Source organism: Desmodus rotundus, chromosome 3, assembly GCF_022682495.2.
Source record: "Desmodus rotundus isolate HL8 chromosome 3, HLdesRot8A.1, whole genome shotgun sequence".
Lineage (NCBI taxonomy): Eukaryota > Metazoa > Chordata > Mammalia > Chiroptera > Phyllostomidae > Desmodus > Desmodus rotundus.
Genome location: NC_071389.1, coordinates 73,774,769 through 73,791,028, shown reverse-complemented (window position 1 = coordinate 73,791,028; position 16,260 = coordinate 73,774,769). Strand labels below are relative to the sequence as shown.

The 16,260-nt window shown below is 41.0% G+C and overlaps 1 protein-coding gene across 2 annotated transcripts; it reads left to right on the top strand.

Annotated features, from left to right (window-relative positions):
- The first annotated feature begins 12,280 nt into the window (after nt 1-12,280).
- Nucleotides 12,281-15,893, top strand: ID4 (inhibitor of DNA binding 4). 2 transcript variants are annotated; one of them, XM_053921006.2, is made up of 4 exons: nt 12,281-12,901; nt 12,941-13,219; nt 13,623-13,681; nt 14,246-15,893. In XM_053921006.2, exons 1-3 carry the CDS (start codon nt 12,779-12,781, stop codon nt 13,665-13,667), a joined length of 447 nt encoding a protein of 148 aa, XP_053776981.1. In that variant the 5' UTR covers nt 12,281-12,778; the 3' UTR covers nt 13,668-13,681; nt 14,246-15,893. The 2 variants fall into 2 exon arrangements, with proteins under 2 accessions (XP_053776981.1, XP_053776980.1); XM_053921005.2 differs by having other exon boundaries at nt 12,284-13,219.
- Nucleotides 15,894-16,260: the final 367 nt, after the last annotated feature.

Here is a 16,260-nt window from a genome sequence, read left to right as displayed (position 1 = left end):
TCCCTAAAGCTTTTTGCTGAGTAGACTAGAACTTTCCTGGAACATCGGCTGACCTAGCAAATACCCGACAACCTCCAACCCTTCTTCCCAATCTTCAGGTCACCTTTAAACAGCTCTCCATTAGGCTGCCATCCTAGCAGATTGTGCCAACCCCCCTGAGTAGCCATGTGAGCACTTACTATGTCAATAATTCTCTCACTGACCTATAAACTGTAACAAGGCAAGGAAGAACTGGCCTTGCCTCTAAGCTGCTTTTGACTTAGTTGAAGATCTAAAACACACACATCAACAAATGTAAACTGCCATGTAATATTGAAATGAAATAAGTGAATCAGCTATGATAAAACTACACATTAAAAATGGGAGATAATGAAAACATTTATAATTAAGAATTTGTTAAATAAATTATGGCAAATCCACACAATAGAATACCAAGTAACCACAAAAATTATGACGAAGACAAGTGACTCTGAATATAGAAATATGTACATGCCATTTAAAGTGAAAAATTAGATTTCCAAGAAGTACTTATTGCACATTAAAGTATTTGTTCAAGAAATAATATCTGTATGCATGGGGAGATATGTACAACAAAATGTTGATAGCCATTATTTCTAGGTATGTGTTTGTACATGACCTCTATTTTCATCTTTAGGTTTTTTCTGTATTTTCTGAATTTCTTTTTGCAATAAACACATATATTTTCATTATGAAATACAACATCAATAGAGTTACTTTTAAATAATTAGAGTTAGGGAATTAATGATAGACGACTTCCTCCTGGATGAGGAAGCTGTTTTGCATTAGGTTCAACACCATTTTTTGAAATAGTTGGTGGCTGTGGATTGGAAGAAAGGAGAGTGCAAAATGGTTTCGATGGGAAGACTATCATGAGATGAGGGAGAAAAGTAATAGTTGAAAATAAGCAAATGAAAGTTGAAGCCAAGAGAACATCAGGGGAGATCCCTGCAATTTCACCCCACCAAGCTTCTGCCCATGCTATTCCCACTACTGGGAAAGCTCTCTGTCTCTAAGGACGTCATCTTGCAAGATTCAGCTCAAATAACTCTTTTTCTTTAAGTTTCCTTTGACTCAGACTTTGGGTTTTTTCCACCACTGTGCCCCATACACTCCTGCAGTGTTACACAGAACACATTGTATTCCATCAGGTAATCTTCTATGTATTTAAACCATTTCCCAAGCAGCAAGATCCATGGAGCTAAGGGTCCTAACTGATATTTTTCTTGAACATAGTCTTGTCATATAATAGATGTACAATACATGTTTGCATAGGTTTGACTTCAACTGAGTTGAAACTGTTTTGTAAAAAGATTAGTTAACAGAGAATCTTAAAAGTGGGGATGAAGAGTTAGGTTTGATTTTCATAACACAGAGGTTTGACACACTTATCTCAGTGGTATAAGAGGATGCTTTTCCTAGAATTTGGATAAAAAGAAGGCATTACCATTCTTCCAACCGTGTTCACCGTAGATTATTAGAGTTGGCAGGTCTGGGAAGACTGTTATTAGACAATGTTGGAAGGTGCCAAGCATGCCCATTTAATAATCTGCTAAAGGGCAAAATCATTTTATGGGTTACAGGTTGTAGATTCCCGATAAGGACAGAACAATGGCTTCATGGCTGATGTTAAGGCTTTTCTAACGAGTAACTTTGCTGCCATATAGCTCCAGTCTTATGCCCAGAAGCCTCAGTGATAATATATGTAGCTTTTTTACAGTGTTGTCACAGTAATGGTCTTATTCTTCCTGAAAACATGTGTTTTACTCATTTTTAGAACATAATGTACACCAAGAGAATCATACATTAATGTTGACTTAATGAACAAGATGTTTTTAAAATGGCAAATATGGTTCCATCAGATGAAGAATTATCTAATTAATGCATTATCAAATTTTTACATTATTCTGTCAATTACATTTTAAGAAAAATATTTCTTTAAGGTTCATAGTCTTTAAAGATTATAAATATCACTCAATTCTATACAAAGGAAAATAGTTCTGCCTCTAATCCCTCCCAAAGGATGGTTTTGTTGAACCTGGACTATTTTCATATACAATTACTGACGTTGATAAAGATAAAAGTTACTCAGTCCTTTTTCCTTTGGTTCTGCATTTTTAATTTCTTAAATGTTTTGCTGTACATGGTTTGCTGTAGAAAAATGTACTAGTTTCATTATTTCACATGTAAGTGGGTTTTCATGCTGTTCGTCTCCTTTCCGCAGCCATTTTCCACTGCAGGCACACGGTCCGTTCACGTTGCCAGCCGCCCGACAACTGCGTGAGAGCTACAGAAGTGTCTCAAACACTGCTCTTCAGAGAAAAAAACGCAACTGTTCCTCGAACATTGTATCCTTTCTTGGGAACCAGGACCTACATATCAACAAATTGGGAAAGTGTTTTCTCTTAGCAAAGGCAGATTTACTGTGATGGATCCATACAGTATTCAGTTCAAGATATGAAACAATTACTGGTTATTTAAGCATCTTTCTTCAAAGTAGGAAAAATACATTTAATTATACTTTTTCTATATTTGAGGATTATTTTATATTCACTTTAAAAGAAAGGGAAATATAACTAAAACCCCTTTGGTGTAAATCTAGCAACAGTTTATGCTGTGAGTAGAACAGTTCTTAGCAATGACTTCCCTTGTGGTACTACCTGCTCAAAGAAAGAATGCAACAGACAGATATACATATACACACACACACATATTTATTAAAATAATATTTTATTTTTTAATTTAATTTTTATTATTAAAAATAATTTGTTTATTTTTAGACAGTGGGGAAGGGAGGAAGAGAGCGAGAGAAATATCAATGTGTGGTTGCCCCTTGCACGCCCCCTACTGGAGACCCAGCCCACAACCCAGGCATGCAAACCTTGAGTGCCAGCCTGCAAACCAGTGACCTTTGATTTGCAGGCCAGCACTCAATCCACTGAGCCACACCAGCCAGGGCTAAAATAATATTAAATAATAAACAAACAAGTATTGATTCTTGTCTTGAATTTCTCTACTAAAGAATAATGATAAGAAAGCAAGAACTTGGGCTTTTTGACATTTTAATAACCATTTTGCCTATTACAAGCCCTTTTAAACAGAGGCATAGACATCAGTGGACACTGAATATTCATTATATAGAAGTACACTGCCCCGTGTTGCTTACTAACTGCCTCTTTCCTGGGCTTTCAAAGCACTTAACCTGTATTCCATCCTTTTAAATCCTCCCTTTACTTACCAGATGGAGAATCTGAGTTTACAGAGATTAAGCCCTAGGATTTTAGAAGCAAAAATATGGTACCAATTGGGAATCTTTGCTCCCTGCTCTGGAAGTGAGAGTAAAAAATACTTAATCTTGGTGGATTGTTTATTTTCTTTAGAAGGAAAGGGTGGAAAGGAAAAAGGGGTAGGCCACTCTGAATATAGAATGATGAGGCTTCTTATCTTCTCCACCCAGTGTCTGCTTGCTGCCAGGCACCTGTTAATGTGGGCCGACTGAGGCAGCAGATGCTACAATAGGGTGGAGCACAGAGATGAGAGTCCAGAACACAGCTTTAGCTTTTGGCCAAGGGAAAAGTTATTTCAAATAATCAGGTTGGGTCCTCATTGGAGCCTCAGATCCATGTCAGAGCAATATAAAACAGGGAAGAGAAGCTGTGGTCCATTACCAGCAAGTGACTGAACATGTAAATGGACACCATGACAACTGAGAATATTAAATCAGTGTGTGTCTCATGCCTGCTTTGAGTATATCTCCAGCACTCAGTTAATACTATGATACTTGACTGAAAACAATATTATATGGACTTTAAAAAAGAGAGAAAGAACAGCTAACATCATACACAAGGGTGAAGCTAAAAGCATTTTCCTTAAGACCAGAAGCAAGATAACATTGGCCATTTTCACCACTTTTATTAAACTTAACACAGTATTGGACGTCCTAGCCACAGAAATCAGACAAGAAAAAGTAATAAAAGTCATCCAAATTGTAAAGGAAGAAGTAAAACTCTCATTATTTGAAAATGACATGATAGAGAACCTTAAAGATTCTACCAAGAAACTACTAGAACTAATAAATGAGTTCAGTAAAGTAGCAGGATACAAAATTAATATTCAGAAATTTGTTGCATTTTTATACACTAATAATAAACTATCAGAAGGAGAAATGAAGAAAACATCCCATTACAACTGCATCAAAAAAGAATTCCTATGAATAAATTTAACCAAGGAGGTAAAAGACTTGTACTCAGAAAATTATAAGACATTGAAGAAAGAAATTGAGGAAGCTACAAATAAATGGAAGCATAAACCATGTTCATGAATAGGAAGAATTAACGTAATTAAAATGTCCATACTACCCAAAGCAATTTATATATTCAATGTAATCCCTATCAAAATACCAGTAGCATTTTTTACAGAATTAGAACAAATAATTCAAAGATTTATATGGAACCAAAAAGACCTCAAATAAACACAGCAATCTTGAGAAAGAAGAACAAAATTGGAGGTATTACACTAGCTGATATCAAACTATACAACAAGACTATAGTAATCAAAACTGTATGGTACTGGCATAAAAACAGACACATAGATCCATAGAAAAGAATAAGGAGCCCAGAAATAAACCCATACCTATATGGTCAATTAATATATGACATAGGAAGCAACAACATACAATGGGGTAATGACAGTCTATTCAATAAATGGTGTTGAGAAAATTGGACAGGTACATGCAAAAAAGGAGAAGAAACTAGACCACCTTCTTACACCATATAAAAGAATAAACTCAAAATGAATTAAAGATTTAAATATAAGTCTTGAAATCATAAAACTCTTAGAAGAAAGCATAGGCAGTAAACTCTGACATTTCTCTTAGTAACATTTTTTCTGGTATATATCCTCAGACAAGGGAAACAAAAGAAAAAAAATAAACAAATGAGACTAAAAAGTTTTGCACAGCAAAAGAAACCATCAACAAAATGAAGACAACCCACTAAATGGGAGAACATACTCACCAAGATACATCTGATAATGGGTTCATATCCAAAATGTATAAAGAACTTATACAACTCAACACCAAAAAAACAAAAAAGCAATCCAATTAAGAAATGGGCAAAGGACCTGAATAGACACTTCTCTAAAGAGGACATACAGACGGCCAATAGACATATGAAAAGATATTCAATGTCAGTAATTACCAGAGAGATGTAAATTAAAACCACAATGAGAAATAACTTCACACCTGTCAGAATGGCCATCATCAATAAATCCACAAACAAGTGCTGATTAGAATGTGGAGAAAAGGAAACCCTCGTGCATTACTGGTGGGAAGGCAGATTGGTGCAGCCACTATAGAAAACAATATGGAGGTTTCCTAAAAAAATAAAAATAGAGCTGCCTTATGATCCAGCAATTCTTCTTCTGGATACATCTCCAGAGAAATCCAAAACACTAATTCAAAATGATATATGCACCCCTATGTTCAGTGCAGCACCTTTACAATAGCCAACATATAAAAGCAACCCAAGTGCCTGCCCATCAATAAACAAGTGGATAAAAAAGAGGTGGTATGTATATACAATAGAATATTGCTTGGCTATAAAAATAAGGAAATTTTACCATATGTGAGAGCACAGATGAACCTAGAGGGTATTATGCTAAGTGAAATAAGTTAATCAGAGGAACACAAATACCGCATGATTTAAATTATATGTAGAATCTACAGAACAAAATAAACAAACATATAAAACAGAAACAGACTCTTAGATACAGAGAGCTGAAGGTTGCCAGATGAGAAGAGGGTTCGGGGGACGGGGTAAAAAAATGTGAAAGGATTAAGAAGTACAGATGGATAGTTACAAAATAGCCACGGAGTTGTACAGTACAGCATAGGGGATGTAACCAATAATATTGTAAAACTATGTGTGGTGGCAAGGGGGTGCTAGAATTATCAGGGGGATCACTTTGTAAGTTATCTAGTTGTCTAATTGTACACCTGAAACTAATACAAAATAACACTGAATGTCAACTGTAGTGGAAAAGTTAAGGAAATTCAAAAATAAAAAGCGAGAAAGACATAAAATGCCTATTTAAGGAAATTATAGACAGATTCTGGTAATTTCAGGGAAGGAACTCTTCTGAAATCCAATAGTTAATTTTAAAAATTAATACTTTTAACAGCTTTATGGAGATATAATTATCATATAATAAGCCACTTATTGTACATATATAACATATATATTGCACAACTTGATAAGAGTTGACATCATATGCCCATGAAACCATCACCACAATCAAGATTATAAACATATTCATCATTCTCATGCCCCTTCATTTCCTCTGGCCCTTTGTGGCCCTTGGAAATAAAAATAAATTTTAATTCTCTGGGATAGATGCCTAGCAGTAGAATGAATAGGTCATATGGTATGTCTATGTTTAACATTTTAAAAAACTGTTAAACTGGTTTCCAGAGTGGTTTTCCTTACTTTACATTCCCACCAGCAGTGCAGAGAGTTCCAGCTGTTCCACACCCTCACCAATATTTGGTATGGTTAGTCTTTCTAACTTTAGCAGTTCTGGCAGGGATATAGTGATATATCATAGTAGTTTTGAAACATGTTCCAAATGACTAGTGAAGTTGAGCATCTTTTTATGTGCTCATTTGTCATTTTTATATCTTATTTAGTGGTCAAGTTTTTTGTCCACATTTTAATCAGGTATGTATACACACACACACACACACAGACACTAGTTCAATTACAGTTGTCCTCATTTTTCCCCCATTGCTCTCCCCTGCCCTACCCACCCCCACCTCCCACATTCAATCCTTGCACTCCCCCACCCCGTAGTCTTTGTCCATGGGTCCTTTATACGTGTTCCTTGATGACCTTTCCCCTTTTTCCCCCCATTATCCCCTTCCCTGTTTGTTTTCTTATTATTAAGTTTTGAGTATTTACATATTCTGGATATATGTTTTTATATATTTTGGACACCAGTTCTTTTTTAAATTAAATTTATTGGGGTGGCATTAGTTAATAACATTATATAAGTTTCAAATGTACAATGCTATATTACATCATCTGTCTATTGCGTGTGTGCTCACCACCCAAAGTCTATCTCCTTCTGTTGCCATGTATTTGGCCTCTTTACCTAAAAGTTCTTTTTTGAAGAAATTCACAAACTGACTCTAATATTTATATGAAATGCAACACACCCAAAATAACCGAAACAACTTTGAAAATGAAGAACAAAGCTGAAGTCAACAACATTACCTGATTTCAAGATTCATTATAAAGCTACAGTAACCATGACAGTATGGTCATGGCATGAAAAGAGAAAAATAGACCAATGGAATAGAACTCAGAGGCCAGAAAAAGACTCATACACATACAGAAACAATTTTCAACAAAGACACAAAGCCAATCCAATGAAAAGAGGGTAGTTTTTTCTACAAAGGATGTTGGAACAACTGGATGTACATTTTCTTTTTCTTTTTTTTTTTGATTTTTTGTTTTTAGTTTATTAGGCACATTACACTGACTTTCAATCTTTAACCAATGCTGCATTCCTGGGGCACAAACCTCACTTGATCATGGTGCTTTGTACTTTAAAAAAATTTTTTATTGTTATTCTATTACAGTTGTCCCAATATTTCCCACTCTGCCCTCCCCCACCAAGCCCATCCCCCACTCCCACAATCCCCACACTGTTGTCCACGACCATGGGTCATTCATACATGCTCTTTGACTAGTCCTTCCCCCTTCTTTCCACCATTCAAACATATTAACCTCAATCCAAATATTGAATCACATACAAAAATAACCCCAAAGTGGATCATAGACCAGAACATAAAACCTAGAATCAGCACTGGCTACATAATTTTCAGGCCCAGTACAAAATGAAAATACAAGCACCCTTGTTCAAAAATTACTGAGAATTTCAAGATGTTTAATGGCAGAGCATTAAACCAAGCATGGTCCCTTTAAGCATGGGACCCGACGTGACTGCATAAGGTGCACGCCCCTGAAACCAACCAAGCCCCCAAAAGTATAAGACATCTAGATGAAAACATACAACACCTTCACTACCTTTAGTCGTGGGAAACTAAATTTCCTTCTTTGCACAGTAGAAATAATGTAGCTTGTAAGGTTTTTCCAAAAGCCGGTAATTGCAGAGTAAACTCTGTTTTGAGCTGTCAGTGCCGAGAGTCTTTTGTGACTTCAGCTTTGACGTCGTGTCTAAGAATCAAAAGTATACATTGCGTAGCCCCCTAGCAGTCTCTGGTTTCAGGGACCCAAAAGCACAGGATATTATTCTTTATTTCCAAAGATTTCTTAGATAAATACAATACCAAAAACATGACCTATAGAAGGACAAATTGATAAATTAAACAATCAAAATTGAAAAATTCTGCTCTCAAAGATTAAGTGAATAAAAAGACAAGCCACAGGCTTGAGATAATATTTGCCAAAAATAACAATGAATTTGAACATTGTTTATATACTTATCATGTGCTAGGCACTGTTCTAAGAAATTTATATAAGTCCTTGTATGTATGGGAACACCTTATAAGGTAGATACAATTTTTATCCTTCTTTCATATACATGAAAGGCACAGAAATTTAAAAATCCAGCTTAAAGATAAAAAACTAGGAGCCAAAATTGGAGCCCAGAGTGCCTGAGCTTTGAGCCCATGCTCTTTGCATCTCCTAAGGTAAAAACAAGTGACACCTCTTTCATTTTTCTGTCCTTAATCTGTCTGAGGAGGGCTTTTAAAAAAATCACCTATTTCTTATTTCAACAGACTACTAAAGGCTTTTAGAACTCCTGATGTAGGTATTTTTGCTGGACACATTTGCCTTGCTATGTTCAATATATGAGCCTCTCCTGCTTATAAGCCTTTTCCAAGACCGGCTAACCAAGAGGTTATCAGTGCTTCCGGGACCCACATCAGCAATCCAAGGGTAGCACAAGTAAGTTTATAACGCTTCAGTGTCAGATAAAGCAACCTTGAGCTTGAATTGTCACATTGCCCGGTTTACTCTTTCGGAGCAAGGGACATTGTTGCTGCAGAGTACAGAGTGGTTTCTTATGCCCGGAAAGAATGCCTGTGCCTCCTTCAGTGACCACGTACATCTAGAGAGAGACCAAGGCATGGGAACGCTCATGTTTATCTGTGTGTCTGAGCCCACCCACTGTTTCACTGCCAGCCATGGAGAAAGAAGTATCAAGTCCTAAAAAGGCATTTGCGCTGAATAGCACAATATGCTTGGATACCCTTACTTCATGTAAACACAGGGCGATTGTGAATTCTGAGAGCCTGGGTGTTACAGTTCAGCAAGGGTCTGATTAGCCTCTAGAATGCATCCCCAGAAAGGGCTGCAGACCTCTTTGTCTGGAGGAGGGGTGTACACATGACTCTGGTCACCAGGGCTTCCTAGCAATTCTATGAATATTTCATCCCAGCTTCCCATAGAGGAGCATTCTGGTAGTCTCTAGCACTTTCGTGGCAAAGGGCTTTTGGCTAGCCCAGCTTATTTTTACAAGTGTGAGGGAAGCATTTTGATGTAAAAGGAAGAGTCGTGGGAAACTAAATTTCCTTCTTTGCACAGTAGAAATAATGTAGCTTGTAAGGTTTTTCCAAAAGCTGGTAATTGCTGAGTAAACTCTGTTTTGAGCTGTCAGTGCCGAGAGTCTTTTGTGACTTCAGCTTTGACGTCGTGACTAAGAATCAAAAGTATACATTGCGTAGCCCCTAGTAGTCTCTGGTTTCAGGGACCCAAAAGCACAGGATGTTATTCTTTATTTCCATTGTACAATATTTTACATAGCACTTTAATTTTTAATGTCCTCGTCCCTTCTAACCTTCAGAGAGAATAATACAATACCTGGTTTTACCTACTCCACTGGCAAGATTTGGGGATCCCATTTTTCCTGGGGGCTCTAGTTCATGTGGCCAGGGTACATTCCTTTGAACTTACCCCCCACAGTAACTCAGCGTTTCTGATGTTAAGCCAGTCACCAAGAGCACCTCGAACAAAACCTGAAACCGAGGCATTTGGCACTTGCCACACCCAGGGCATGGCCCTCTGAGATTTAACAAAGTCCAAAGAGATAAATAGGATTGTCCCTTTGTGTCACATATTTAAAACTTAAATTTTAATTTTAATTAAGTTAGGATATATAAAGTTTTGAAATGCATATTCCCATACTTAAATTTTTCCAAACAGAGAAAAATCTTGGGTTTTAAATTTTGGAGCTGCTTTTATACTCTAGAAAAGAGAAACAGGGATGGAACAGAATGGCTGTACATATATCCACGTATTAGCATGCTTATATGATAGCTGACACGACTGGCTTTAAGATACTAGCTTACCACTATTAGTGCTCCCTCAACCAACTTTTTGTCTAAAATGACAATATTCTCTGTGGGTGTGTTTATAGTAACACAAGAATATGTAAAACTATGACAAATTTAGGGGGGACCTATCTTTGGGGTTTTATGAATCTGCTTTTCTTGGTAAGTGTGCATGTAGACCATTCATGTGTGCATGTAAGTAAAAGAGAATGTCACTTGTTTCCAAACAACTATTAGAGGCAGTAATGCGCAAGGGGAGAGGAGGGTTGCTGCATCTATTTGTGAAACCGGCATTGAATAATTACTCCTCATTTCATCAGGAAAAAGGAACGTGTTCTGGGGAAATACTAGTACTGCAATAGTCATAAAGTACCCACGTGGCTAAACAAAACACCTGTCTGCTGCAAGTATGTCAGTTGTGGGAAAGGAGAGAGGGTTTCCTAACAGAGGGAACACAGGAAGAGAGCAGGGCCACGTCTCATTCAATTATCTTTAAAAATGGAGGTGCCAATCCATATCACGAACATGAATGAAGATAACTCGAGTTAATTCATCTCTTAGCTTGTCTAAAGATGGGAGGTTTGCAGCGTGAAGGCACTCAAAATTCATGTCCCAGCTGACTGCGAGTTTTTATGCTCATTTCTCATCTGAAGGGCTCAATTAAAAAAAAATTATTGATTATGGTATTATAGTTATCCCAACTTTTTTCTCCGTTTTCTCCCCCTCTGCCCTTCACCCCCCCACCCTCCAGCATTCCCCCCTTAGTTCATGTCCATGGGTTTGTACATAGAAGTTCTTCGAGTTCACACAAGGCCCTATCAAAGTACATTGTGCAATTTTGTTTTGAGCCCTTGAAGGACAGCTTTTCCATTAGAAATCTAACAGAACCGTCCTTAATTAGCAGACTTTGGGCACGGTGGGGCCCAAGCAGGATTCCATGGGCTGTAAGTGTGAATTTTAATGCTTTGTTACAAAAGGAGACTCTACATAGTCTCAGCATCTTATTTAAAGCGGGATACGTTGACATACGTGAAGCGGTGCATTAATGGCCTACATTAAGTTACAGGTATGAATTTTACATAAAACGGATTAATATTATATGTCATGGTGGAATTTTAAATACTCCATGTCCATGCATTTTTAATATTTACACGCTCAAATGTAATACTCAAGGCAATTACATTTCTTGAGCCCACTTTTGCATCTAGATGGGCAAAAGAAAAAACCTATGACGTTTTCGTTTTATTTATACCTCCTTTCACCAAAAAACTGCATTCGGCATTCTTTCTACCCCCACCCTCCACCCCACCCCCCACCTTTAAACCTTTTCATAAAAGAAAACGGAAAGACTACACATTCCATTCCATCATTATGGTTTCGGCAATTGTGAAAAGGCAAATAATGAAACGGAGAGGGAAAAATACAGAACAGAAGGAACGTGCCTTCCTGAGCAGTGTCTCTTAAGGCACTGGAATCCCAGGTATGGAGTGATGATGGGTGGCGGGAGGAGGGTCCCCATGCGCCGCGCTACTCGGGGTGGCAGGAGATTCTCGAGCCAGGAGGGCTCAGCGCCGCTTCAGCAGCCTAAGCCGAGGGAGAATGAATTCCAGCCGCACATTCCCGCAGTTCTACGCAGGAACTTCTCCCTCTTTCCCCTCCCTAGGGGGCACACCAGCTTGGCCCGGCTCCCACCCGGCTCTTTTCTCAGAGCTCCGACCTACGGCGTTGACGGAATGGAGTGCCCTTCCCATTGGCCCAGGCGTCATTCCCTGAGGTGGCACCGTCCGCCCGATTGGCTGGACACTCCCGACCCCCCGCCCACCTCTCCGCTAGGGTTGCCCGGCTCCCCGCCTCTCTAGCACTGCCCCGAGCCTCCGCCTTCGCCGGCTTCCTCAGCACGCCCAGCTCCGCTCCAAGCCGCTCGCGCGGGGATCCAGCCTGCGCTCTGGCCCCGCCCCTAGGGCGCGCGGCTCTTTAAATACAGCTGCGCGACGGCCCAGTGAAAGCTCGGAGGAGGCGCGTTTGTGAGTCAGTGCTGGGAGCTGGTAACCTCGGGCGTGCGGGATCGCGGCGGAGGAGGCTAGGCTGTAGTCGGAGCTCCGAAGGGAGTGACTAGAACCCGGGTGGGCAGCTTTCTTTCCCGTGCTTTTGATTTTTCTTGCCTTTTGGTCTCAGCCGAGTGTCGCCCACTGAGTAGAGATCCCCTCGCAAAACCCGGAACGACCCTCAGTCAATTGTTGGGCGCGCGATCATTCGGAGCTTCGCGGTGCCTGGAGCGCGGACCGAGCGCGCCGGTCGCGAAGGCTAGGAGAGTGAAGGCGGCCACGGGCAGGGGCCCGGCGCTTGCCTGCCTCTTTCGTTCGCCCTAGCGGGTCTGCTCGTACAGGGCGCAGGGCGCGCGCGATGAAGGCGGTGAGCCCGGTGCGCCCCTCGGGCCGCAAGGCGCCGTCGGGCTGCGGCGGCGGGGAGCTGGCGCTACGCTGCCTGGCCGAGCACAGCCATAGCCTGGGCGGCTCGGCGGCGGCGGCGGCGGCTGCTGCAGCCGCACGCTGCAAGGCGGCGGAGGCGGCGGCGGAGGAGCCAGCGCTGTGCCTGCAGTGCGATATGAACGACTGCTACAGCCGCCTACGAAGGTTGGTGCCTACCATCCCGCCCAATAAGAAAGTCAGCAAAGTGGAGATCCTGCAGCACGTTATCGACTACATCCTGGACCTGCAGCTGGCCCTGGAGACGCACCCGGCTCTGCTGAGGCAGCCGCCCCCGCCGGCGCCACCGCACCACTCGGCCGGGACCTGTCCGGCAGCGCCGCCGCGGACTCCGCTCACAGCGCTCAACACCGACCCGGTGAGAGACCCGGCGCCGGCCCGGGCGAACGCCGGGGGGGCTCCAGGAGGGCGGTGACTGGGTGGCCGGCCGCAGTGCTCCCCTTCCTCGGGTCCGGGACACTCGAGAATGACAGCACCCGCGACCCCCCTTCTCCGGGCGCCCGAGGCCGCCTGTAGCTGGCTGGGCGCAAGGAGCGCGGGTCCGGGTGAACGCGCAGGGTGGGACTGGGGTTGGACGCATCCTGGTTTGTCAAGTCCAGCCTGTTACCCCGGGGCCGGGCGAGGGGAGGGGGTCCCCAGGGCTGCAGGCTGGGGCGGGAGAATCCGCGCGCCATCCTGGTTTTCCAGAACGAATCCAGGACGGTGACGAGTGCGGTATTGCGCCTGCTAACCTTTCCCTCGGTGTTCCGTTGCTGTTCCAGGCCGGCGCGGTGAACAAACAGGGCGACAGCATTCTATGCCGCTGAGCCGCGCTGTCCAGGTGAGCGCGCCTTTCCCTTCTCGATTGGCGGGTCACCGGAGACTCTAGTCCTCCGGGGCTTCCGGTGCCAGGCACCGCAGTGTTCTTTGCCCCCAGCATTTCAGAGAGCAAACTCCCGAGAAGGCGGACAACACCCCCGCCCCCTCTCTGCCAGCCAGTTACCAAGTGAATCCGTAACTTTGCTTTAGTAACTGGGGCTTCACCCTAAATGGGGATGCATCAGCTCCTGTCCCTGCCACCCCCGGGCTTCCTCCAGTGACTGCAGGCTCTAACTGCCCTCCTCCCCGCTGAGGGCGTGGAAACCTCCCGATGCATCCCGGCGCAGCAGTCTGACACCCAGAGAGGGGGATGCGGACAGGGCCCGAGAGTGTGTCCCCTCTCCTGGCTTCCCGGGGGCCCGCAGCTGTCTGCTCTGCGCCTGGCCGGCCGCGGGCTGCCAGTGTTGTCTGACCTGGTGGTTTGTTTTGGGTTGTTGATCAAGCATGTCTTGAGTTTGGTCGGTGGCGCCAGTTAGTCTGCAGCGGGAAGGTTCCCACACCCCCTCTATTCATTCCTCTTCCACAGGTGTGCGGTCGCCTGAGCCCGAGCCAGGAGACTAGAGAGGGAGGGGGAAGAGCAGAACTTAGAGAAAAAAGGCACCGGAGGAAAGGAGAAAACATCAGCGAATCCTAGAAACGTTTTCACCCGTCATTCCAAGAGCGAGAGGAAAGAAAAATAAAACTTTCATCTTTTTCTTTTTGCACGTTCATAAACAGTCTACATCCGTGTTCTCTTTTGTCTCTTCATTTATAACCGCTGTGAATTGTACATTTCTGTGTTTTTTGAGGTGCAGTTAAACTTTTAAGCATAAGCGTAACAGGACTGATAAATAGAAGATCAAGAGTAAATACGACATTAGAAGCCTACTTGTGACCAAGGAGCTCAATTTTTGTTTTGAAGCTTTACTAATATACCAGAGCATTGTAGATATTTTTTTTTACATCTATTGTTTAAAATAGATGATTAAAACGGGGCAGGGAACTTTCTTTTCCCTGCAAGAATGTTACATATTGTATAGATAACTGAGTGACATTTCATACATGTATATATAGAGATGTTCTATAAGTGTGAGAAAGTATATGCTTTAATAGACTACTGTAATTAAGATATTTTTAATTAAATATTTTTTGTAAATATTTGTCTTTTTTAAATCTATGGAATTATTTCTTTTGAAAAATTATTTTTCAGCTCAACTGCAGAGCTCTTGATATCTTGAATGTCTTTTCTGTTTGGCTTGGCTTTTAATTTGTTTTTGTTTTGCAAAGTCCCGTGTAGAATCGGAAGTAACAGTTACAGTTAGAGGTCCTGCATGAGTGCATGAAATGTTTAATCACAAAATAAACTTGTCCTGAGCCCATTCAAATGTCTTTTCTTTAACCTAGAATGAAATCTTTGTAGTTGAAGTATCCATGATGGAGAAATACTTTTATCAGTTTTTAAGTACAGGGTTTGATGGTGTAATACATAAAGAGTCAGTGTTTGTTTTTTGATTGAAGTCAATGTGGATTCTGAATGATTTTGCATATGGGACGGGGAAATGCTTGGGTCCTTAAGGAGTTTATGAAATCTGCTGTTTTATCAAAGTGAAAAAAGTGCTTATCATTTTTCATCTTACACTAAAGCTTAATGTTACTGAAGTTTCATGTGTGTACAGATTATTTAAAATCATAGAAAAGAAAAATGTTCTCTGCTTGCTACCAAAGGACAACCTCTTGGAAATGAACACTTTCTGCTTTCCTTCCTCCAAAGAATATTAATAGGCAACAGTAAGAGAAAAAAATAAAAAAGGCATAATGGCAAATCCTTCAAGCAGGGATAAAAGTCGATCTTCAAACATTAACCTAAGTAGACCAAAAATTCTGATGACCACATCTAGATTATTTTTTTATAAAAATGATTTTCACTATAGCTATGTTAGTTACTGGTAAACTACTGTCCAATCTCTTGTGATGTGTAACTTTTACATGTGAATATTAAAGTAGATTTATCTGTCTTGTACTGTGATTTCTGGTCTCATTTCTTAAAACCTTACACTCTGAAGACTTTCTTTTCTAAGGAAGGTAATATTTTCTAGGTTAGGTAGGACTGTCAGGGCTTGTGAACATTGTGCATTTAATGTGATAAGTACTTTACACACCAGTTAGATGGAATTTTTAGAGTGAGAGAGAATTAAGTAGGATTTAATTGGGTACTTTGTAAATAGTCAGCTGTGTGTATAACGTGGTCTGTTTGATTTTTAAAAGGAAAGGATTTGTTTCCGATTATACAAGAATAAAAGTATTATAGACCCAAGGGACTTTTTATGAGGTCAAAGTCAAATATGTATAGGAATATGAAATATGGTCCCTACTAGTCAGTGGAAGTGGTAGTATCTCAAAAGAAATTAACAAAGTTAGTAATAGTAGGTTTAAAGTAAATCGAACGGTTTAAAACTGTCCTATCCCCAGTATGTTATCCCCTCAGCTTTGACATTTCACTGGTCTTAGGTATTTTTAGAATTTGTTGTATTTGATGTTGAGCCTTATAAAGTCAAAGGACTG